The sequence below is a fragment of the Momordica charantia genome, assembly GCF_013281855.1.
Source record: "Momordica charantia cultivar OHB3-1 chromosome 8 unlocalized genomic scaffold, Mcharantia_2.0 BLBB01000008.1, whole genome shotgun sequence".
In the NCBI taxonomy this organism is placed as follows: domain Eukaryota; kingdom Viridiplantae; phylum Streptophyta; class Magnoliopsida; order Cucurbitales; family Cucurbitaceae; genus Momordica; species Momordica charantia.
Window position 1 is genome coordinate 34,434,849 of NW_028275166.1, and position 22,520 is coordinate 34,457,368.

General features: G+C 35.4%; 3 protein-coding genes and 3 long non-coding RNA genes across 8 annotated transcripts; 2 read left to right on the forward strand and 4 right to left on the reverse strand.

Annotated features, from left to right (window-relative positions):
- Positions 1 to 5,381, reverse strand: GNL2 (GNOM-like 2). The gene is made up of 2 exons (XM_022301873.2): positions 4,333 to 5,381; positions 1 to 3,372 (listed from the first exon to the last, which is right to left on the reverse strand). The coding sequence occupies exons 1-2, from the start codon at positions 5,379 to 5,381 to the stop codon at positions 267 to 269; spliced, it is 4,155 nt and encodes a 1,384-aa protein (XP_022157565.1). The 3' UTR covers positions 1 to 266.
- On the forward strand, positions 5,380 to 9,161 carry LOC111024230 (uncharacterized). Of its 2 annotated transcripts, XR_002603290.2 has the most exons (3): positions 5,516 to 5,657; positions 6,220 to 6,254; positions 8,520 to 9,161. It is a non-coding gene; the product is annotated as an uncharacterized LOC111024230 (long non-coding RNA). The 2 variants fall into 2 exon arrangements; XR_015792727.1 differs by having other exon boundaries at positions 5,380 to 6,254.
- MSH7 (MUTS homolog 7) lies at positions 8,124 to 15,658 on the reverse strand. 2 transcript variants are annotated; one of them, XM_022301874.2, is made up of 17 exons: positions 15,232 to 15,658; positions 14,460 to 15,018; positions 13,692 to 13,787; positions 13,540 to 13,595; positions 13,197 to 13,263; positions 12,824 to 12,919; positions 12,421 to 12,552; positions 12,302 to 12,335; positions 12,144 to 12,191; positions 11,613 to 11,812; positions 11,407 to 11,533; positions 11,053 to 11,330; positions 10,298 to 10,489; positions 9,787 to 10,200; positions 9,547 to 9,643; positions 8,869 to 8,996; positions 8,124 to 8,774 (listed from the first exon to the last, which is right to left on the reverse strand). In XM_022301874.2, exons 1-17 carry the CDS (start codon positions 15,543 to 15,545, stop codon positions 8,331 to 8,333), a joined length of 3,282 nt encoding a protein of 1,093 aa, XP_022157566.1. In that variant the 5' UTR covers positions 15,546 to 15,658; the 3' UTR covers positions 8,124 to 8,330. The 2 variants fall into 2 exon arrangements, with proteins under 2 accessions (XP_022157566.1, XP_022157567.1); XM_022301875.2 differs by lacking the exon at positions 13,692 to 13,787.
- Positions 15,659 to 16,485: 827 nt separating this feature from the next.
- Positions 16,486 to 17,534, forward strand: MBF1C (multiprotein bridging factor 1C). Its single transcript, XM_088127293.1, has one exon. The coding sequence runs from the start codon at positions 16,715 to 16,717 to the stop codon at positions 17,150 to 17,152; it is 438 nt and encodes a 145-aa protein (XP_087983419.1). The 5' UTR covers positions 16,486 to 16,714; the 3' UTR covers positions 17,153 to 17,534.
- Positions 17,535 to 18,849: 1,315 nt separating this feature from the next.
- LOC111024237 (uncharacterized) lies at positions 18,850 to 19,868 on the reverse strand. The gene is made up of 2 exons (XR_002603291.2): positions 19,192 to 19,868; positions 18,850 to 19,082 (listed from the first exon to the last, which is right to left on the reverse strand). It is a non-coding gene; the product is annotated as an uncharacterized LOC111024237 (long non-coding RNA).
- Positions 19,869 to 21,739: 1,871 nt separating this feature from the next.
- LOC148209946 (uncharacterized) lies at positions 21,740 to 22,190 on the reverse strand. Its single transcript, XR_015793069.1, has 2 exons — positions 22,045 to 22,190; positions 21,740 to 21,893 (listed from the first exon to the last, which is right to left on the reverse strand). It is a non-coding gene; the product is annotated as an uncharacterized LOC148209946 (long non-coding RNA).
- Between the last annotated feature and the right edge of the window lie 330 nt (positions 22,191 to 22,520).

Genomic DNA, 22,520 nt, shown 5'->3' on the forward strand with positions numbered 1-22,520 from the left:
ATTTACAGAGACGACATATAACGTTCACTCCTACAAATTTGTTAAAGGAACTCCAACGGAAATCCTTTTCTCCCTTGTTATATATATCTTAAGATAGGCTCATAACAGGAAAACAGTTGACATAATTGAATTTGTTGCGTTTTTCATTCTATAGAAGGTAGAAAAATTTCCACCGATTACCTTCTAAGAGGAAAAACAAAAAGGTAAATTATCAGTGGTTAATGTTAATCTACTATATTTTTTTTTACTAGTAACCTTTCTCCTGTTCAAAAGCTTTCTTCCGGGAAAAGCTCCTCTTTAATGGAAGGAGCAATCCATTGGATTTGGATGTAAGTTGTTTCCCATAGATCATCACCTTCTTTCTGCACCAATATCTCTTTTTCTCTCATATTTGTGATTAATTTTCTTAATAAATCCGGGACTAAATCTTTCAAGCTTGATTCACCATAAGCTCCAAGATCGGCCTTCATACAAGTGTCCATTCTTCTCAATACCCCAAGCCAAAATGTTCGAAACCCGGCACTTTCTGATATCGGTTTCAGGAATAGCAAGTAAACATCTGTCAAGAGGTCCATTGAAATCTTTAGAGTCCCCTCCATGCTTCTCGCCTCTCTTTCTGCATTATCTCTTCTTGAGTACTCCAACATTTTTTCATGCAAATCATCGACCATTGCAAAAATTACGAGGTTAAAACAATTAATGCAGTTGGTCGGGCTGAAATCCAGTTCTTCTGCCAGAAAAAAGCTTTTCTTAAGAGATACGATGGCATGGTTTCTTATCTCTTCTCTTCTAGCTAAGCTTGTCTTTCGAAGTGCTTCGCCAAGTTTGACAAACAAAGTCAAGGCAAAATTAGAAGATCCTAAACCTTTGTCCTCTAGTGAGGAGCTACTAGCATTGCTTGATACACTAAAACTATTCCCTGATTCTGCACAGTAATTCCTGTACCATTGGATTAAGAAATTTACAGAATCTGACAACAAATCTAAAATTTTCAAATTCTTCTCTAAAGGGCTATTCTTGAGTGCAACATAACTAAAGGCACAATCTATGCAAAAGGTATAGTTTGTGCGTGTAATATGTGTCCCATCCGACATCAACATGATCAAAGTCTCGACTCCTTGGTCGTAGGTTTCAGGATGCCGGCCAGTGGCTGATAACAAATGAAGAAGAGACTTCCAACCAATCGTAGATTGGAGATTTGCTGGGTACTCAATAAGAATCTTGCTTACCGATTGTGTTATGGCCTCAAAGCAAGTATCGAGAATTTCTTTATCAAGCATCCACATCAAATTTATGGACTTGAAGATGAGTTCCTCGGGATACTTCTCAGGCTGATAAGTGGAAAGGAGCTTAAGACATACCTTGAAAAGTCCTAAAACAGCCTTTTCTGCAAATGGGATGGTAGAGAAAAGCGGAAATTGAATAACTGCTTGTAGATACTCGTGGAAGCTAGGCCAAAAAACCTGAAACCGGTGTACGTTAGCCAAGCTCATTGTTATGATTAGATCCCAACAGAATCCAACAGTTTCTTCTTCTTCAATCGGTGTGCTAAACTTTTGTCCTTTTCCAGCAGCAGCAAATATTAAGGATCGCCCAAGATTGAGTAGAGCATCATCAAGTAAGTTTGAGCTGTTGCTAAAGATGTTCCCAATGCGACATTGCTTGATGAACTTCAAATTTTGTTCAAATTCATTCAAGTTGAGAGATAAAGAATCTTCCATACTATCAAGAGACAGAAATTGTGAAAATCGACTAGCCATACCAGAGGATTGCTGGGTGCAAAATTTAGGATCTTGAGAAGGAAAAATTACACCTGATTCCGACTTTGCAAGATCATGTGGTGCGGTCGAAGCGAGTTCAAATTCAATAACAGACTGGGGAAGCAGTTTAAGTCTTTTGAGTTTAAGTAGGCAATCCACAATGTTCCTCCAACCCCCGCGAATCGAGTCTCCGAAGTTGTTCGCAATGGTGAAAACCGCTAGAGTGGCCAGTTTTGGCTTCAGATCATGACTAAAAGCAAAAAGTGTTTCTTCTGCAGATGCATAAGGGTTCAATAGAGTAGTAAATTTCGAAAACAATGCCAGTAGTTCATCTAGCGTGTCCTCCAATCCACACTGTGTTATCTTAGCAATGGAGAACAATCCTTCAATACATTCATTCAGCATCTCATCTTCATCAGCATGCTCAAAGAAAGCAGCAAGAGATGCAACTGAGGGACCAGCAATACAGGCAAACATATCTCTACCCAGGCGAATATCAAAATCACACAACACAAAAGGCTGTATAATCTTGGATCTATTCGTCAATTCAATCCATTTGCTAGGGTTCATATCAAGCTGCAGACCTGACTGCGGTGCGAGAATAATCGCATTATTCGCAATCGATTGAAAGAGCTCAGATAAATAATCTCTAGGAAGATCCTTCCCTCCGTTAATCTCTCTGTTGTTCCTGATGAACTCGTCCTCTGTCATCTTTCTCTTCACTTGTGGATTATGCTGATCAGTATTCAGCATTATCAAAGAATAGCAAAGAACAAACACTGCATCTTTATTCACAAACGTATTTGAAGATTGTAGATCATAAAACCTCTCCGAGAAGGCCTCCAGTATGCGATGAATCTTCTGCGCCTCTCCCGGCAGACGAAACGTCTCAAGGTAAGTCCGAAGAGCAGTGTCTAGAATCATGCCTGTAAATTCAAATGTCCCTGTAAACTCTGCCAACACTCTCACGTGAAACGGATCAGGATCACCAAGATATTCCCCAACGAACTGTTTGTCCAGTCCATAAGTGTACCTAAAAAAGAAAGCATAAGCCTTGGGATCCGGAGGATCAGGCACCAGCAGGGACAGCTTCAAATATGCCAATCCTTTCTTCTCATCTCGATTGAAATGGTGACCAGCAATCAAAATCTTCTTCTTCTGTGCCTTTCTTACTCTCACGTAGTTAAGCCAGCCCTCCAATTCCAAGTCTTCTTTGGACCTCTCTTCCCAGAAGGGCCTGTACTCGCTGACATGGGCTGGGTATACCCTTAAACTGCTGCCACGAGAAGGCCCTCCTTCTAGTTTGTCAAGCTTTTCTGCGATGTTGTGGATCATGATTACAAGGCCCTCGAAGGCTTGGATTTGTAAGCTGCTCAGGGGGCTGCCGGCCGGAAATGAGAGCTTACAGAGCAATTTTCCGATGTCCTCGAACAGATTCCAGCGGAGGGGATCGCAGTCGTAGTTTACGTAGGTTTCGAGAATGAAGGAGGATTGCCTACAGAAGTTGATGATTCCTTCCAATGCTACTTCTTGGATTTGGGTTGAGTTTCCATAAGATGCTGATCGCAATGCAACGTACACGAAGAAGGCTTCTAGTTGAAGTCGGACAAACCTGCCCACAGCCACCAAATCACCAAAAAGGAAAACATTATTTTCACTCTTTAAATATTTTAGTGGTTTTTTTCCCTTTAAAATTACAACACGTAAGGTGGAGTGGGGTGGGAGATCGAACTCACAATTTCTAAGCTAGGCTCGCTTTAGCAAATATTTTAGTTGTTTGGTCACCGATGAACAACCATTTTTATTGGTGGCTATTGAATTTTGATAGATAGGAGAGAATGTAAAAAAGAATTTTTTTTCGAAAGATTAAAAAGATTAAATGTTTATAGGTAGTTTGCACGAAGATAGTTACTTACGGATCAACATGTTTGGCTGGCCATTGTTAAATTTTTAACAAGTAAGAGAGTAGAAAAAAAACACTTTTTCTATTTTTCAAAAGACTAAAAGACTGTCAAATTTTTGTGAGTGATTAGCACAATAATTACTGTTAACTAGTAAACATCTAAGTATAGTTGGAGTGGAAGAAAAATACTTACGTATTTATTAGTAGTCTATTAAATTTTTTAGAAGAGAGAAAAATAAGAAAATGAGTGAAAATTTGAAACTTCAACCCCGACATAGTAATTCAGACATGTCATTTCCAGTGCATAGTATAGTGTATATGTAGATTTAGAAGACCAATTCCTCCAAAGTCTAGAAAATAAAGGTTGTGGCATATACTTCTAAAAGGTTGTGAGTTCGAATCTTCTCCCTAACATGCTGTATCAAAAAAAGCCTAGAAAACTATAAGGGTATTCCTTGGGGAAGAAGGATTTGTATCTTATTCTCTTGATGAAAATAAAGCTTTATATTTCCTAGAGTCTATATGTTATCTTTTTAAAAGCTTGTGGAAGATTATAAGGTATGTTTTTAAAAGCAAATTATTAAATAAATTTATGTAACGATGAACAACACCACCCAACCTAAAAATTTAATGGATTGTATATACATGGATTTAACCAAAGTTTAATACCTGCGAAGGAAGTGATAGATATTCAAAACTGTACTGCAGATCATGGAGAGAACCAGGGGATTGCAACGGGCGCCGTAGTGAATGAGATGGTGAAACAGATCATCCTGAACCATTCTCAACAACCTCGGATGCTTCCCGATCGCGTCTCCGCTCAGCTCCACCGCCGAGTTTATCAGAACCAGAGCGAACAGCTGCACGTCTTCGTCCGCCGTCCGCGACGCCAATCCATCCATCATCTCCCCCATCTCCACCACGTTCATCAGCGAGCACAGGAAGTGAAAAACGTCGATTACGCACCTAATTCCGTATCCCGAATCCAAACTCCCTCCTAAATCCGCGTCCTCTGTATCCGATTCTGAATCCTCTCCATCCCTCACCTCGATTTCCGGCAATCGGGAGAAGATTATCTGGATCAGCTCGTGCATCGTGTACCTCGCCGTTCGTTGCAGCAGATCGCCTCTGTTCGCCGATTGTTGAACTACATTGAAGCAGGTGTTCACGATTGTGCAAACCGATTGATCGTTCAGCAGGTACGACGCGCGGTGGTTCATCAGTCCGGCCAGAACCTGCAGGATCTTCATCATCACGGCGTCTTCGGTTATGAGGTCAGTTTTTTCCAATTTGCAATTTGTGATTCCCAGCACTATTAGATTGATTGCGTCTTTCGCTCCGGGAGTCTTCTCGTTGAAGATCTCGACCTTGATTATCTTTAGTAAGGCCGAGAGAGCCACGCCGGTGGCTGCCGCCGGAATGTCGTCGCTCTGTACCACGTCGAGGATCGGAGAGATGTAGATCGAAGGATCGATGGTTCGCCATTTCTGCTGCGGATGGAATATGAGAGCTCGGAGGGATTTCAAGGATTGTTGGATCGAGGAATCGAAAGTGTCGTCGATTGGAGAAATGTATGGCGAATTCAACTCCGACGGTGGACGGCGGATGACGGCGAGGATGGCGCCGACTTCGGTGTTCAACATACAGGATAGCCCTAGCTCCCTCCGCTTGGATTTGGAGGAATCCCTGTCATCTTCCTCGTCTGATCGCTTCGTCATAAGAAAGAAAATTACAGTTTCGAAACAGAGGAACTGCGAGCGCGAACGACGATGATATTGCAAGAAAATGATGGTTTCGGAATTTGCATTTGGTTTTAGCTAATTTAATGGCTGAAATTGAGGATTGGAATGACTCCACCATCAAAATCTCCAGATTTGTTCAGTTATTACGGTATATGCTTGGTAATGGTTGCCCGACAGTGAGGCTTTGCGCGCGCCACTCTCTCTTGACGGTTGAATCAGTCAAGGACAAGCTTTCGCCTCGTAATTATCCAGGTTCCTTCTCTTCTCCTCTTCTTCCTATCAATTTTAGCTGTTTAGATTTTTTTTCTTTTTGTTAACAAATGAATGGGATTCTTCTTGATAAATCTTGCGATTGGATTCTGATTTTAAAATATTTTATTCTTTATAAAAACAGATTGTCTGAAACATGTTTGAATATTTTTGTAGTATGTTTTCATGAATAACTCTTTTTTCTTTATGAGAAATATAATTTTACTTTTAAGACCGTATTTCAATTTCTATCTTGCAACTCATATGAGATCACAATCCGTAAGACTACTTTTGAAAACAAAACAAATATAGTTTCTTAAACTCATTCTTTCCATTTTGATTCTAATTTTAAAAAAAAAAAAAAATTTAACAGTGTATTGCTTCATTTTGAGATCTAAATTTTTAAGGTGCATTGTATTATTTTCAAATTTTACCTAAAAAATATAACAAATGTGAGAAGGGAGACTTCTAAGAAATGATCAAAAATACTTCAACGCTAGATTGTTTCAATAAAAATTTCAGAGACAGTTTAATTTGTTTGGTTATAGTATGGTTTTGTTGGCAGATAGCAAGCCTCTGCAGGCGCCGCTCTCTTTGAAGGTTCGTTCACTTCTCTTCTTCCTATCCTATCAATTTTATTTGTTTCTACCTTTTTCTTGCTCTTTTCTTTTCTTTTTTAAAACAAATAATCAGGATCCTTTTACATTTTCATGAATAAACCTTTTTTAATAAGAAATACGGCATTCTTTTCCAATATGCTTAAACTTATACTTCTTTTTTTGAAACCTTAGTACTTAAAATATTACAATATTCTTAACATAAAGACTATGAACTAAAGTACTCGATCATTTTTTTCTTTGTAAAATCATACTTTGTATTCGTTTAGGTTTTCATTTTTAAAAAAAATATATATTGAAATTGTACTTGGTAATTTTCTATATATTTTACTTGTACTTATTATTAATATTTTTGAAATCTTAGTAAACTCAAAAAATGTATGTGTAAGTTTTCTTTATTAAATTTTAATTTTCCTCTCGATGATACCGACTTAGAAATTTCAAATTTGAACCTTGAGTGAACTTAATATAAAAAACTTTCGATGTCTTCCAAATCCAAAATCTTATGGCAAGCTTAGACACTTGGCTTAATTTGTTAATACCAAATCTTTCGGTGTCTAAACTTGTCATGAGATTTGGACTCCAGAAGATATCATAAGCTTGAAGACTAAAAATGAAATCAAATCTTTAACTGTTTTTTAAGAACTAGTAGTTAAACGCATTTAGATGGGGAACATTAACCACTTGGCTGCTGATAGTGCCGTTGTTGCAAAAATTTATTTGTTAACTTAGAGACTTGACGTCATGTTCATTTTTCGCAATGACGTCAAATTTTCCTTAAAAAATTCTATTAATATTTTCAAGTGGAGTCGGGAGGGGAAAATGCCATGAAACTGACAATAAGCATCGAAATAACTACCATAAAAAAATAATAGAATTTTTATGATCATTTTCAAATTTAATTTGTCTCAAGTACATATTAACTCAATTAAATTACAAAGAAGACTATTTATTTCATTCTTGAACTTCGATCGGATTTGTTTTATTATTCATTTTTAGAAATAAAAAACCAAACATTGTAATAATTATGATTAGTTTTCTATTTTTAGAAAATAGAAAAAAAAATGTTTTTATTAATTTTACTATAATTATTAAATTTGATCTTATATGTATAATGTACAAAATATTAGAGAGCAGAAGAGTTCCAAAAAAATTTTCAGAGAGATTAATTAGAGAAAAATAACTTAGGTGAGCCGAAGATAAGTCGTAGAGAAATAAGTCAGAAAGAAATTTAGAGAAAAAGTTAGGGAGAGACAAATTCAAAAAAGGGAAAGGTAACTTTGGGACAAATATGTTAAAAAATAATGTTACAGAGATAAAAATAGTGCCTAAAAAAGTGAGATTTTAAAAATACATAACATTCTTGTTTTCTCGTTTGAAAATTTACTTAGTTTCAATTTTGTTTTCCAATTTAAAAAATTGAAAGCAAAATGAACTTATCAGACATTTTTCAAAAAGAACAAAAAACCTCCTTAATAACATCTTTTGTTCTTGGTTTTTTTCTTCTAATTTTTAGAAATTAAAATATGTTTAATAACATTTTACTTTTTCTCTCATTCTAAAATGTTAAATGAGAAATGCCTGAGAGATGGAAAGAAATTTTAGAGAGAATAGAGACTGAAAGTTTTGAAAAGATATACATGTTAGAGAGATGAAAAAGTTAAAAGGAGAGTTTTTAGAGATAAGAGAGATGCAAAGAGAGGAAGATAATAAGTTAGAGAGATAATGAAAGGAAAATATAACGACGATAGATTTTGGAGAAAAATATTTGTTAAAAAGATTGGAAGAGTTATTAAAAGCAAGATTTTGAAAAAGTTAATCTAGTTTTAAAAACTAAAATATATAACGAAAGTAATAAAAATGTGAGATTAATTCATTCAGAAACATAATCAATACACTAAGGAAGATTGCCCAGCCAGTTTTTTTTTTTTTTTTTTTTTCTGTACAAAATATTAACCCTAAATGCATTCATCTTTTAAATACAAAAAATTCTAACCTAAAACTATGGCATTAGATGAAAACTTCATAGAAGAAATGTCCTAAGTCATGCTTCACCAACCTAGCTGTGATATGATTTCTTAAGCTCATACCATAAACAAAATAATGTATCAAAAGCATCAGTATCGTCAAGATCATTACCTCGAAACTCTGAGACTGTGATTAGAGTTTTCAACCACTCTTCATGGAGAGTCGAAAACTCCGATCGTTGCTCACTCGATCTGAAGTTCTCTTTGATGGTTTTCTTCAGTACTTGGCTAGCTCTTGAAGCAGCTTCGACAACTCGCCCCGGGATTCCAGCCATGGCTGCTACTTGCAACCCATAACTCTCGGGGCACGGCCCGGAGTTAAGGCGGTATAGAAAAACCAACTCCTGGTCCTTGAATGTGCAGGCCATGTGTTGAAGCACGACATGAGGATGAGAGGCAAACTCCTTTGTAAGAGGATGGTAGTGAGTAGCGAACAGAAGCCGACAGTTCACCTTTTCGATCAGATGGCGGAACACCTGAAGAAAGGATTCAAAAGATACAACACTAAACATTCATATGCTGGACAAGAGTTGGCAGTGAAATCGATTAGATGAAGGAAAGAAATGTTACAGCATATGCAATGGCATAGCCATCAAATGTGCTGGTTCCTCGGCCAAGTTCGTCAAGAATAACAAGAGCATGTTGAGTAGCATGTTGCAGAACTGAAGCTGTTTCCGAGCATTCAACAAGGAATGTACCTACGGAGGAGTATTATGGATGATTATTGTTTCACAACAAATATGACAATACCAACATTAATGTCCATGCCTTAAGGTTCCGAGTCGAAACTAAAATATTCGACAGTTTCAAGTCAATTTGCTTTTTCTTTATATATAAAAAGTATCAGTATTGGTTTTTATTTCCTTAAACCTGTATTATACAAGTTCAGCATCAATTTTGGCCAAAGGTGTGGGATGGAATAGGTGGTTGGCCTCCTCTTAGTGTGCACCCAACCAAGTTTTTAAATCGTGCTCCTTCTAAACCCCTAGAATCTAGGTGTTACCAATCTTCCGACTGCTATTAAAAATTTGACAACTTTTTATTTTTAAAAAAATAAAATATCTTATTCTATGCATTATTCTCTCCTATTTGTTTGAAATTGTTAAAATTTTAGTAGTGGTTGGAAGAGATGAGTGCAGACCGATCAACACCTAAGTATTATTCAATTTAGTATTATCTTCTCTTATTTCTACACTTTGGATCTTTAAACAAGCTTGTTTCTCATCTGAATAAATAAAAAACACTTACTTTCTCCTGTCATGATTCGATCAGTAGCACCGAGTCGCGTAAAGATTATATCCACGACCGAGAGTGTGCATGTCTCGCAGGGCACGTAGCAACCCAACTGCAAATTAAACCAGTTTATCATTAGAATAAAATGGTGAAATCTAATAATCTATCATCTGAATCAATCCTCCCTTTTAGCAAAATTAGCAACAATTATAATCGCGACTCGAGGCCACGATTATAGTAAAACATGCAACAAACCTGTGCAAGTATAACAGCCAGACAAGTGGAACGAAGAAGTGTTGATTTCCCACCCATGTTTGGTCCAGTTAGCAGTAGAGTACGGGGATGGTAGCCATCTTGATCAGGGCCAAGGATTATATCATTTGGGACAGGTGTTTCTCCGTTCTCCACAAGGGCATACGGATGCCACAGCCCATTAATTTTAAGAACTGGCCCTTGCTTTTCAGTGATCAACGTTGTATTATTTGATTGAGGCAAAATAACAGGTCTAGACATAGATCCTCCAGACGAATGAGCAATAACTGCAAAAGATCTCAGCACATCAATGCAATTCAGGGCATGAATAACTTCAGACCATTCCGTGGCTTTTTCTACAAATAACTCGATCAGAATAGAGAGTCTTTCAGCATCGGAATCCGTTACATCGTGATTCTGTGAAGAGATTAAAAACAAGAGTGAGGATAAACATTTTTAGCAAGGATCTGAGATGCAGTATCAAGGATTTATAGAACTACAGAATAAGGCATACCTGATAATTTGGAAATTCACTATCTACAGCTGCTTCAAATTGAGAGAGGAATTGATCGAGCCCACCGCTGCCACTGACCAGTGGAAGTTTTACTACTTTTGATAGAGAAATGATGTAACCTTCCTTCTGGACTTGAATCAATAAATCAAGTGCAGTCCTGAGGCCCTTCACCAGAGATCCGAATAGTTTCACCTGCACCATATTACCAATATTCACTTCATATATTAACATAATTTAGAGGAATGAATCATCATGCAACTTGCTGCTTGGTGTAAAACTAATGCATGGAGAAACCTTGCTAATAAACTGCCAGCTAAACCATTAAGTTCATAATTAAATAAAAAACGAGAAAGAACAACTATAGATAAAGGCTATTCAAGACAACCTCATTTAAGAACTAACCTAAATACACAAACTGAAGTGTCAGAACTTCTTTAGTGTGACTTCAAACAAGAGTGATTACAAATGCAAAAGAGTAAAATTTGAGAAGATGTGCAATAATACAAAATTCACATCCCCACCATCAGTTCAACGAAGGAAAATGGATTTTCAGATAACCATGGGGAATGACCACACGAGTAACACAGATCTAACACCTCCAAATAACTTAGAAAGGCAAAACTATAATCTTTCAAGAGCAAGAAAAAAATTCAAACGCATACATTTCAATCTAAGAATCCCATACTTTCACGTTTAACATATGAGAAGGGTACAAATGACGTTAGATTTGCTCATTATAAACATATTAGACTGACCCGCCGTTTCTGTAACTTTTTGCGAATCAATGGTAATATAAGAGAAGCAGATGACTGAACAGTGGCCTTAATCTGCCCAAGCAACCTCTCCAAGTCTGGAAGCTTGCGGAGATAAGTACCAAGAAGTAACATAACTTCAGATTCTGCCATCAGTTCTTCCACTACATTGAGCCTAATATTTATCTCTTGAACATCTTTAAGAGGATGACAGATCCATAACCTCAAAAGCCGCTTTCCTGATGATGTCACACAGTTATCAAGATATTTGTACAGTGTACCTGCAGCATAAGTATTAAAATTAATAAAAGATGTTGATCCCATCTTTCAGACCTTGAATTTGAAACAAACACCTACCTGATGGACCACCATCATCATTGTTTCTGAAAATTTCAAGATTGACCATTGTTTGTCCGTCCATTCTTAGGCAGCCTCTGTAGACTTGGTATGGCAGTATTTCTCCATTCCGCAAGACATCATCTAACTGTATGAAACATTTATTCATAAATCATAGCAGTTATCTAACAAGACAAAAATCGGTATCTCAGATTATCCATATTTACCATCATCCTTGACATATGACTAATAAGGCCTCCAAGAGCACATAGAGCAATATCATCATGGACTGTGTCTTCGACTGTATGATTCCACAAATTTAGGGAGCCTTTAAAATATCCTTTAGACTGGATCAAAAGTTTAACCTCTGAAGCTTCTAAAAAGTCTGTAACTGGAGACCCTGATGTAAATTCTAGAGCAGTGGAACCTGCGAGACAAGTACAATAAGAACTTCGAGAATAACCAGTATAGCTCAAACATGGTGAATAAAAACCCGTAAGCTATTTTTCAAAACACTTCCAAGAAAACCCTGTGTTTATTGTTAACAAAAAAATACAGATGCTTAAGAAATCAAGCGTCAATTTTTTATCATTATGAAACTCCTGCACAATTATTTTAAATATATTATTGATTCAGAGTTGTGTAACCATGAATCATTTTGGAGACTGAGGCGACAACATTTTCCACAGCAATAACATAAAAAGGCAACCTTTTCACTCATCAAAGGAAGTTTCTTATTTAACACAAAAACAACTAACCAGTTGGCGAGAACTTCTTGAGAACTTTCTGTGTTTCTTTAGATAGTCCTGCAAAAATTTAAATCGAGGAAGTTGAGCAGGTAAAGTTTGTCAAAAATAAATATGTCGATCAATTCAATGAAAACATAAAATCTTAAGTGGAGGGGGAAGGTTTTCACCTCTAGCTTCATATATTATTTCCTTTGGAGACACCTAGAGTAACCACAGATGCACGTATTACTATCAAATTTGAAAAAGAAAATAACAGATGCGAAAATGGAAATTTTGAATTGCTTACTTGCATCAAGAGAGCGCCCAGAGCAGCACAGGAAGCATCATCTTTGATAACACCCGTCCAAAATTTTAAAGCAGCACAATCAACAAAAGCAAACCCATATGCAATTGAATTACTATCCAGCCCACAGCTCACCTAGAGAAAATTTCCAATGAAACATTCTGTCAATGTAACCTTATCGTCTTATTTTTATTTTCAACAGCATAATCCAACAGTAAATGGGAACTTTTTAATGAGTAAAATTCTTTAAATTTACCAAAAAAATGCAGACAAATAAATACTGCCTGAACTCAGAACTGAAAGAGAGAATAGGACAGGATAAATTATCTAGAACCACAATCGTCGTTCTTTTAACCAGTAAGTCCAAATGTCAAGTGCATACAAGAATTTAATCAATTTCTATTACCTCTTTTATGGCAAGCAAATGAACAGCATCAGGCCCAATGTCACCATCAACCTTGGTTGACGGAGTGACAACCTGTATCAATTTCCTAGGTATCACCTACAACCCAAAGTTAACAAGTCAGAAATTAAATGGCTTGAGGGATAACCAAAGAAAGTCGGCTAGAATAGGAATTATAACATCCAGATGAAAAATAAACAAATGGGAGTCATCCTTCAAGAATTTTGAACATTCAAATTTAAAAACCATCTTTACATATATACATGCTAAAAATACAGACGTACACACAAAAGATCCATCATTGGCAAGCATAACTTATGAAACCAACGAATACGCAGAATCAATGTTTGTGTATTACGTAAAGTATCATACTTACAGAATTTGCACCTCTGGTTTTTGTTTGATCCGAAGATTCCAACTGCTCAACTCGCCCAACTTTATATCTTCACACAGAAGTTGTAAAAATGTGTTAACCTCACCTCACATACTCCAATTAACAGCACACAAACATGATGTTGAAGTACATTTTCATGAAGATTTTTATTCATCTATAACGTCCCTAGTTTACTCGTTTTCTGTTTGGTCAGTTTGATCTCTCTACTTCAGATATGCATCAAGTGAGAACCAAAGCATGCACATCTTATAGAGGATACAATCTGAAAGAAAACATAAATAGGAAGTCATACGAACAAAAGGTACAGAGTTCTCAACATCCTTACCCACGAGCAACAAGCTTTTGAACAGCATCATCAATCCCACTTTCAGGAACACCAACCTAAATAGAAGTGGCATGTCACGGATTTATGGATAACTTAAAAAAGATGAAGATATGGATTGACTGGAAAGAACAAAATTGGCGATTTTGATTAACCTGCCTACATTTCCCAACACCGCTTAATGTCATTTTCCAGTCAAGCTCCTTGTGACCAATTTCAGCATCTTGTTCATATAGCTCATAGAACTTCCCCTGTAGTGTGCAATGAATTGAGATTCCAGAATCTTTATTTTATGAAATAAAGGTACCGTACCACTCACACATAGAAAGCATCCACTAATAAAAGCAAAGTCTCATGGGAGTATAAACTGAGAAGAAAAGGAATCAAGCCTAGCAAATAATATGCTTTATACCTTATCAATCTATAAATGCATATGCTTACAGGAATAGGTCGGGAATGATGGATCTCAATCCAAAGTGAAGAATAGTTACTGAATTTGGAGGAAATGATACCCCCCTTGAAAATGTAAAGACTAACATTTCCTTTCCAAAATTCATATTCACTATTTCCTTGTTTCTTTCTTTAAATCTCTCTTCGATGATGGAACCAAATTTGATTTAAATTGATTCTCGTTTCATTAACTCAAAACCAAAATCAACGATAATACAACTCATTTTGATTTTAGTTCCAAAGTAACCTTTGTAAACGTGATATTAAAAACTCATATGGTTGCAGATTATGGAGATAACCTAATGTAGCACAGGTCACAAGAAACAACAATTATTTAGAAGCTGAAGTCTGAAGACAGGAGCTATATGAACAAGATGCTGAAATTATTTTGAATTCAACAAGAGCTATTCAACAATTATTTTGAATTCAGGAGCTAATTCATGCAATGATGCTGTTGATGAATGTAAACTAACCACTTTGAAGAAAAGCAAAACGTCCATATATTGACATTTCACATTCCAGTATTGTTTTTGTGACGCTGACATTTTCTTCAGCACATCAGGTGGAATGTATAATGTTTTCTTATCATATAGAGGGTGGCCAGGCCTTCTACCATTAGCATCTCTGACTTGAGAGGGATTGAGCCACTCAAATTTGCTAGTTGCATCAGAAACTTCGTTGTGAATCTTGTTTGAGTTTATTGAATCCTGAAGGAGTTTAACTCTTTTGGTAGTCTCCTGAAAACAACGACCACTCGCATCCTCTAGAAAATCCTCTTGAGATCTCTTCAAACGGGAGACAGAAGGTTTCATACCGGGAGTTTCAGGTCCAGGAATCTCATCATCGCTTACAATTACCAAGATAGGTCCTCTAATTCCGTTTAAATTTGCAGCGTTGAGTTTATCGTGATGTGCAGAAGCTACCTCTTGCCTCTGAAATTCTTTTGAATCATTAACCTTACCAGAAATGGAACATAACTGAGAGGAATCTCTACGAACCTCGTCATGAGAGGAATCTTTTTGAACCTCATCCCTGCATAATTCATTCACATATATTAAATGCAACTCGAGCATAGCCACGAGTTTAAAATTGTCAGTTCCGCATTTATTCTCCCTCGAACAGGAGACAACTGTGCAAAGAATTACAAAAACAGAATTCTGCGCGGTTCGAATGGAGAACACAAAATGCAGTCTATCACGAACTACAAATCGAAAAACGTACTGGCTTAGTTAGTTTCAACATTACCTCTGATGCGCCTTACGTTTATCGTCAACTCTCACAAATTTGTGCATGATGCTCGAAAAGAGAGAAGAACCTTTGTTCTTCTCAATCACCGGCAAAATCTGGCGGGGAACCTTCTCCGGCGGAGTGTCGGTTCCTCTGATCTCCAGTGAGGGATCCGCGGTGGTTTTGATAGCCGGCTGCTCCAAACCAGAAACGCCTTGTTTCGCCGGAAATCGAGTGAGCCGCTGGCCGATGGAGGAGGCACCGCCATCGGAGATCCGTTTATCGGACGGAGATTTTTGGAAGAAGGATAACAAAGATTTCTGGCGCTGCATTTTTCGCGATGAATTGGAAGCTTCGCTAAGAACTGGAGGGAGCGAAGAGCAGTATAAAAGGTTCAAATTGGCGCCAAAACGTTTGCGCCCTTCCGAGTGCCCTAATTTGCAATTTGGTGAATGTTTCTCAATTTAATATTAATATTAAAATATAGCATAAATTACACTTTTAGCCTTTTGGGTGGGTCCACCTGGCCGAAACAAGCGCGAAAGACTTCTTAGAAACTGGCGGGTGAAAAGATGGGAGACGTTTTCCTACGTATTTTTTTAATAAGGAAATTATATTGAAATTTTTAAATGCGTAGCTAGCTTGTAAAAAAATTTGTAAATATATATAGAGTATGGAAATATAATATTTTTTAAGAAACTAACTATTCGTTGATTTTTAAATACTTCTTATTAATTAATTAACTTTAACGGAAGTGATAATAGCATTTTTTTCTTTAAAACCTCGATTACATAATTGTTAACTTGAAAGCAAAAAAAAAATAAGACAATATTAAATATTAGTTAACCACGATCAGATCAGTAGTCAGTAATTTATCAGTCAACAATCTTAAATATTAATTAATCGTAGTCTTAAAAATTACTAAATTAATCTATATATGATAATAACTTTGTTGACATTGTGAGTTAATTATAGTCACAATAATAAATTATAAGTAAATATAACACGTGTTTATAATAATTTTGTAGCTATCAATTTAAATTAGCTCAATAGATAAGATATCAATTATATAGAATATTCAGCTTGGCATTATAACAGCGTTTAAAAATAGTATATACTTTATTAAATAATATACCATATTATAATAAGGACACACAACAGTAGTATAATTTTTCTCTTACCTAATCTCAAATCTCCATATTTCACTTAAAATTAAAAAGAGCCTCGACAAGAAGAAAATGAAATGAAATGAGGTGCCACGTCATCGTCTTTGAGTTGATATATTCAAGAACGTTCGAGAAACAACAAGAAGCAGCAGAGGCGCGAAAACAAAGAACTTTCCAGAGAACATTACCTCTTCGCTATATATATATAATTCATCTTCCGTTGGATGCTCAGGCGACTTCCCTGATCGGAATCTCTTCATCGTCCGGCGTAATCCATTCCGTTTCTCAATCGATATCCGTTTGCTTATCTTTTATAATTTCTCGAGTTCTCTACAATGCCGAGTCGATTCCCGGGAGCAATTACTCAAGATTGGGAGCCAATGGTGCTCCACAAGGCGAAGCCAAGGGCGCAGGATCTCCGCGATCCGAAGGCCGTGAACCAGGCGATCAGATCCGGCGCGCAGGTCCAGACCGTGAAGAAGTTCGACGCCGGATCGAACAAGAAAGCGGCGGCGGCGGCGGTGAATGCGAGGAAGCTGGACGAAGGCACGGAGGCGGCGGCTCTGGATCGCGTATCGGCGGAGGTGAGGCTGGCGATTCAGAAGGCGCGGCTGGAGAAGAAGATGAGCCAGGCGGAGGTTGCGAAGCAGATCAACGAGCGCACTCAGGTGGTGCAGGAGTACGAGAACGGCAAGGCCGTGCCGAATCAGGCCGTTCTGGCGAAGCTGGAGAAGGTTTTAGGCGTCAAACTCCGTGGAAAATCAGGCAAGTAAACTTTGAAAACCGTTCCGTGTAGCAAATTCGGGCAACAGAGATCGCGTTGTGATGTGTAATTGTTCGGCTGGATAGATTTTCTACTCGTCTCTCTCTCTGAATTTTTACCTTCTTGGAAGTTGTACGGCAAGAAGATAGTGGGATTGAGCAGAATCATGGGAAGGCTTTGATTTGTAAAAAGTATGTGGATCTTCATGTGTTTCGGCCTCTCTTTGGGGGTTCATCAAATAGTTTGGATCTTGAAGTTACTCTGTAAATGTGTGTCTATTCATTTTCTCATCTAGTATAATTTGAAATTAATGTATCACAGTTAAATTAGTTTGTTTGGATTTTTTTCTTGAAAAATAAGCAAATTTATTGAAATATGGTTCTTAATCTTAATTTATTAATTGAAAATCAAAATGTAACTGGATTGAGCAAGTAATTTGATCTTGAAATTTATTTTTAAGTTAAGAACACACTAACCATTTATAACACTTGAAATCTCGGGCAACAATTCTAAACTATTTTAATTGATGACAAACAATTGAAATTATATCACTTTAAATCTCAAGCAACTATTCTAAACTATAATAGTTTGAAGAGTTCGAGCAATTATTCTAAACTATATTAGTTAAATTATTCCTACCCATTTATAATAAACGATTGAAATTTATTTTTTAAGTTATTTCTGTGAAGGGATATTTTTACACCTAATTTTAATATAAGATAATAAATATATATTTGCAGTTTAATTTAGCAGTTAAAACATCTTACTAATTTTATAGAGATCGATATTCAATTTTCTATTTTGATATTTGTTGTATTTCATTTTTTAACCACCCTCGGAGAATAGTTTAGCATACATATAATTAGTTTAGCGGACCATAAATAATATTGAGACTGAGAGTAAATAAACTTGAATTTGCTTATTGATTTACACGTAGCCAATATATATACAAGAATTAAGTACAGAAGAATAAAACTATACATTGTAACCACCGCCAACTAACTCCCAATTAACTAGGATATTAATACAATACATCCTAATAAATAATTATATATGAGGCTCTAGTTTGATTCTTGGTTCTTTTTTTTTTCATAGCTCAAAATAGGGAAGCCACATCCCTTTTTTTTAGTCTAATAATAAGTGATCAACATTTGAAATGTTATCTTTTGAAGGGTAACAATTGCTTTATCTAATTTTTTTTAGTCCAATAAATAAGAATGTAGATTCGAATTTATAACTCTTCCGTTAAAGATAGATGCATTATCTAGTTGGTATAGGTTCGGTTTGACCATTAATTTATCTATTTATAGTTGTGTGCGGGCTGTTAGGTTTATAAGTTACCTTTCAAACTTTCAACTAATATTACAAGAAAATAAAAATAAAAACTAATATTATTCAAATTTATCAAATAAAATTATGGCTAAATTGATTATTTCTTTATCTCTCTCTCTCTCTCTCTCTCTCTCTCTCTCTCTCTCTCTCTCTCTCTCTCTCTGTTCTATAAATGTACTGAAAAAAGTATTTATTTGAGACCCACAATCAAACTATTGGAAAGAAGAGAGAAACCCCAAATGGTTTTTATACGAAATTTAGAAATTATAATTTTAAAAAATCCGAGACTAAAATAGTTCAACAATTATTATCATTATTATTATTATTTTAATTCGTCCCTTATTCCATCCATTTTAATTCCTCGACTCCAAAGTATCAGAATCAACCAATAAAATTATAATTATAAGTAAAAAGAATAAATATATTCCAAATTTCCACCGCAATTTCTTCACCGCTAAATGGAGAAAAAACTACAAAAAATGGCAAATTATAAATCTTCAATCTCTTACATATCTGATAACTCCATAAAAATTATCAATGGACGATGTAAGTAACGACGAGGGCCACCAGAAGAAGAACGTAAGCAATCCCTTGGTCAATTGCAGCGCCTGCAACAACAACAACAAAAACAACGCAAGAATTAGGGTTTCTGTTATTCGCCGATCAAACTCAGCAACAAAGAAAAATCAACGACAGAGACCGTCGGAAATTACTCACCGTCGTTCGAAGGACCCGCCGGCGCCGGCGAAATATCGTGCGAGTGCCCGTAGGCTAGTTGCAGAAGAGTCAAGAACATGAGTAATCCGGCGATCGGAACGGCGAATAGCTTCATCGAACTCATATTTTCTTTTCCGACTGAATCTAGGCGAACGATCTCTGAAAATTTAGAAAATGTTTCTCTTCTATCGATTGCGAATAGGATTCAAAACAACAGAGAAGCCGAAACTGAAGTTGAATTTGGAGATTGGAGATTGGAGAACGGAGGAATTGGGGCTTTATATGAAGGAGAGGGACAAAATTGGTAGGTTATTCGGGGAAAGAGGGGGGAAATGGACGAGTCAAGAACGCGATTTTGACTCGGCGGGCGGCTCATTGACTCGGACACGCACCCGAAAGCGACTGAAGAAGGTAAAGAAGGCGCGGGCCATTTGCGAAGGCGTAGAAGTTCCGTTTCTGAATTTTAGTTGTGGTTAAAAATTATATTTGGTCACGTAATTTTGTTGAAATAAAAAATTGTAATGACTTAGATTTTGTATTTTTTAATTAGTAACAACATTTTTTTGCCATAGAACTTCTTTTAAACGATTTGATAATATTTCTCATACGCGTGGATTCATAAATTAAGGATCAAATAGATTTATAAATTGTAAAGATTTGATCATTATATTATAAAATCGATGTTTAATTTTTATGAGATTTTAATGATACGAATCAAATTGTTGCAAAATTTAAGTTAAGAGAAATTAAATTGTTACGTATTAAAGATTAAATTGTTATCAATTTAAAATAAATCGACTAAAATCATGTTACTGAAGCATTTAAGGTAATTAATTTTTTATTCAATGTAAGTTGCATTTTGGTCACATAATTATTGTACTAAGAAAAATGTATTTTTTAATATTTCTTTATTTAATTATTTTAATGACTTTAATTTTCTTGTCTTATTTGCGGCTAATAACTTTCAACAATATTGACTTTACAAATGGACGAGAAAACGACTAAAATGTTTGTTTTATTTTAGAAACAGTTGGATGAATATGATTTATATTTCAATGAATCTAGTCGTATATTTAAAATTTTCGTCAGTATACTTTTTTACTATTGTATATATATCATCTCTAAACTTTTAAAAATTAAATAATGTCTTTGAATTTTGAATTATATATATTTTCAATTATGTAATTAATGACGTGAAATGTTTTTAATGAAGAAGGAAATTGAAATTTACATTTTAATAGTGATCCACGATCTGAAGTATTGCCAATGTGGCTATAGTTGGACAGCTAAGACATATAATACTTTATTATATTAAAGGTTTAAATCCTCGTACCTCTTATATTCTCATATAAATAGTGATATGACGTGGTATAGTTTTCTAAACTCGACATACCTTTAATAATTTTAAATTTAAAATGTCAAAAGCTCAAACCTTCCCCCAAAGTATCCCTCCTAGCCGTAGGAGATAGAATATTGTAAACTCAGTTTTAACCAAGTAGTATTCAAACACTTGTTTCACAAATTTATTTTCTACCAAATCAAATATAGATTTAACAAATTCATATCTAACAAACTATTTCGTGCAGAGCCAAACACATGCTTAACTGTTCGAACTTACGAACCAAACACACTCTTAAATGACTACTAGATTAGTTGGAAGAGGAAATAATGTGAACCTGTACCTAAAATATTTAGGAAATTGTTTGAAAAAATAATAAAGTGCAAAGTATAAAATTCGAATAAAGAATCTAGGTCTTGAATATTGTAAAAAGGTTGGGACATTTTTCAATTTAGAGGTTCAAACAAAGCTCATCCACCCAATTCCTTTTCTTTGGACACAAATTATGGAGGGTTTGACTATAAAATATTTTGCTTTAGAGTTTAGATCATATAAAACTTTAATTTTTTGATTCATGTATATTAAAAAAATAAAAATATATCTAGAAAACAAGTATCAATCTTCTATTAATCACAGCTATAAACTCATATTTGACTCATCATTATCAACTGTCTTTGCTTATACACACTTATATAAGAAATATTTTTTTAAACCACATTCTAAAAGGAAAAAACATTATACTATAAGAGGAATACGTTCATAAGATTTCTTCGATAGATTAAATTATGAGTCTAATCCATAAATTTTATAGTTATATATCTTTTAAATTAAAATTGTCAATGAAAATTGAATCATGATTCTATACAAAACATGATAATATCATTAACTAAACATATCTTTAGGATAAACGTGATGAGAAAATAACATAACAAAAGAAACAACTTTCATAAAATGAAATTCCAAACCAACAGAAAATGACATGTTAATAGGAATCACTCATCAATTTTCCAAACATATGTATTTATTTATATTGAAAGGGAGAGAGACCTATTTGTTTCAATGAACTTGGAGTCTCTTCAACACAAACATCATGTTGTTCGTGTTTTTCTTTTTTTGTTATGGTTCGTTAGAGAGATAAGTTTGAGGTCTAAATTCAATATAAAATAAAATAAAATTGAGATCGAAGATATAATTACAGACAAGATAAAATTGTCAACTTGAACATAACAATCGATTAAAACATATCGGTCAACTTACATGTACCTCAACCAATCTCACGAGACAACCGACAGACCTTACAACATTTGGTGCTGATAAACACATAGGAATTACTAGGTGGCCATCATGGCGATCAAAATATATTCTGAAATAAAAATAAAAATAAATAAATAAAAATAAAAACACAGGACAAAATGATAGACACGAATATTGGGTTTGAACAAGTGTAAAGAAAGAGCTGCAATAATTGAAGATAATGAGGTTGACAAGTAACAGAGACACACAAATAATATTACCACCAAATACCATTCCCACTCTTATTCTTCTAAGGGTAGGCCATGGAATTTTGCCATTCTTTTCTTCTCAATCCATAGCTAATCTCAACCACTTCAATATGTCCAGAAAAAGACCCCTCCCTCCCTCTCTCTCTCTCATATGGAAGCTGAAATTGTGAAAGATTACAAGGTCAAGGTTGGTAGAGAGACAAGAAAAATTGAACTGTTTATGCAACCAATGCTTGGCTGGAAATCCATGCCTTCCTAAAACAAGAAGTCTGCAAAAACGAGCTCTTTTTCGGATTTACAAACACAATAAAAGAGTTCCTTCCAATCGTCGATCAAGTTCGTGATCGTGTTGACGAACTAGATCAAATAAACAAACACAATAAAAGAGGTTCTTCTAATCGTCGATCAAGTTCATGTTGACTAGATCAAATAAATAGATAAATATGAAAAGAAGAAGATTAACCTATTGTATTCAAGAAGATCATAGG

What these genes read in the sequence shown, in the direction of transcription:
- MBF1C (XM_088127293.1), top strand. Translation starts at nt 16,715, where the DNA reads ATGCCGAGTCGATTCCCGGGAGCAATTACTCAAGATTGGGAGCCAATG.
- GNL2 (XM_022301873.2), bottom strand. Translation starts at nt 5,381, where the DNA reads ATGACGAAGCGATCAGACGAGGAAGATGACAGGGATTCCTCCAAATCC. An exon ending in ATCTATCACTTCCTTCGCAG is followed by an intron (nt 3,373 to 4,332) that starts GTATTAAACTTT and finishes GGCTGTGGGCAG; the next exon opens with GTTTGTCCGACTTCAACTAG.
- MSH7 (XM_022301874.2), bottom strand. Translation starts at nt 15,545, where the DNA reads ATGCAGCGCCAGAAATCTTTGTTATCCTTCTTCCAAAAATCTCCGTCC. An exon ending in GTCATATGTCAAGGATGATG is followed by an intron (nt 11,534 to 11,612) that starts GTAAATATGGAT and finishes TGTTTCATACAG; the next exon opens with TTAGATGATGTCTTGCGGAA. An exon ending in GTGAATTTCCAAATTATCAG is followed by an intron (nt 10,201 to 10,297) that starts GTATGCCTTATT and finishes ATCTCTTCACAG; the next exon opens with AATCACGATGTAACGGATTC.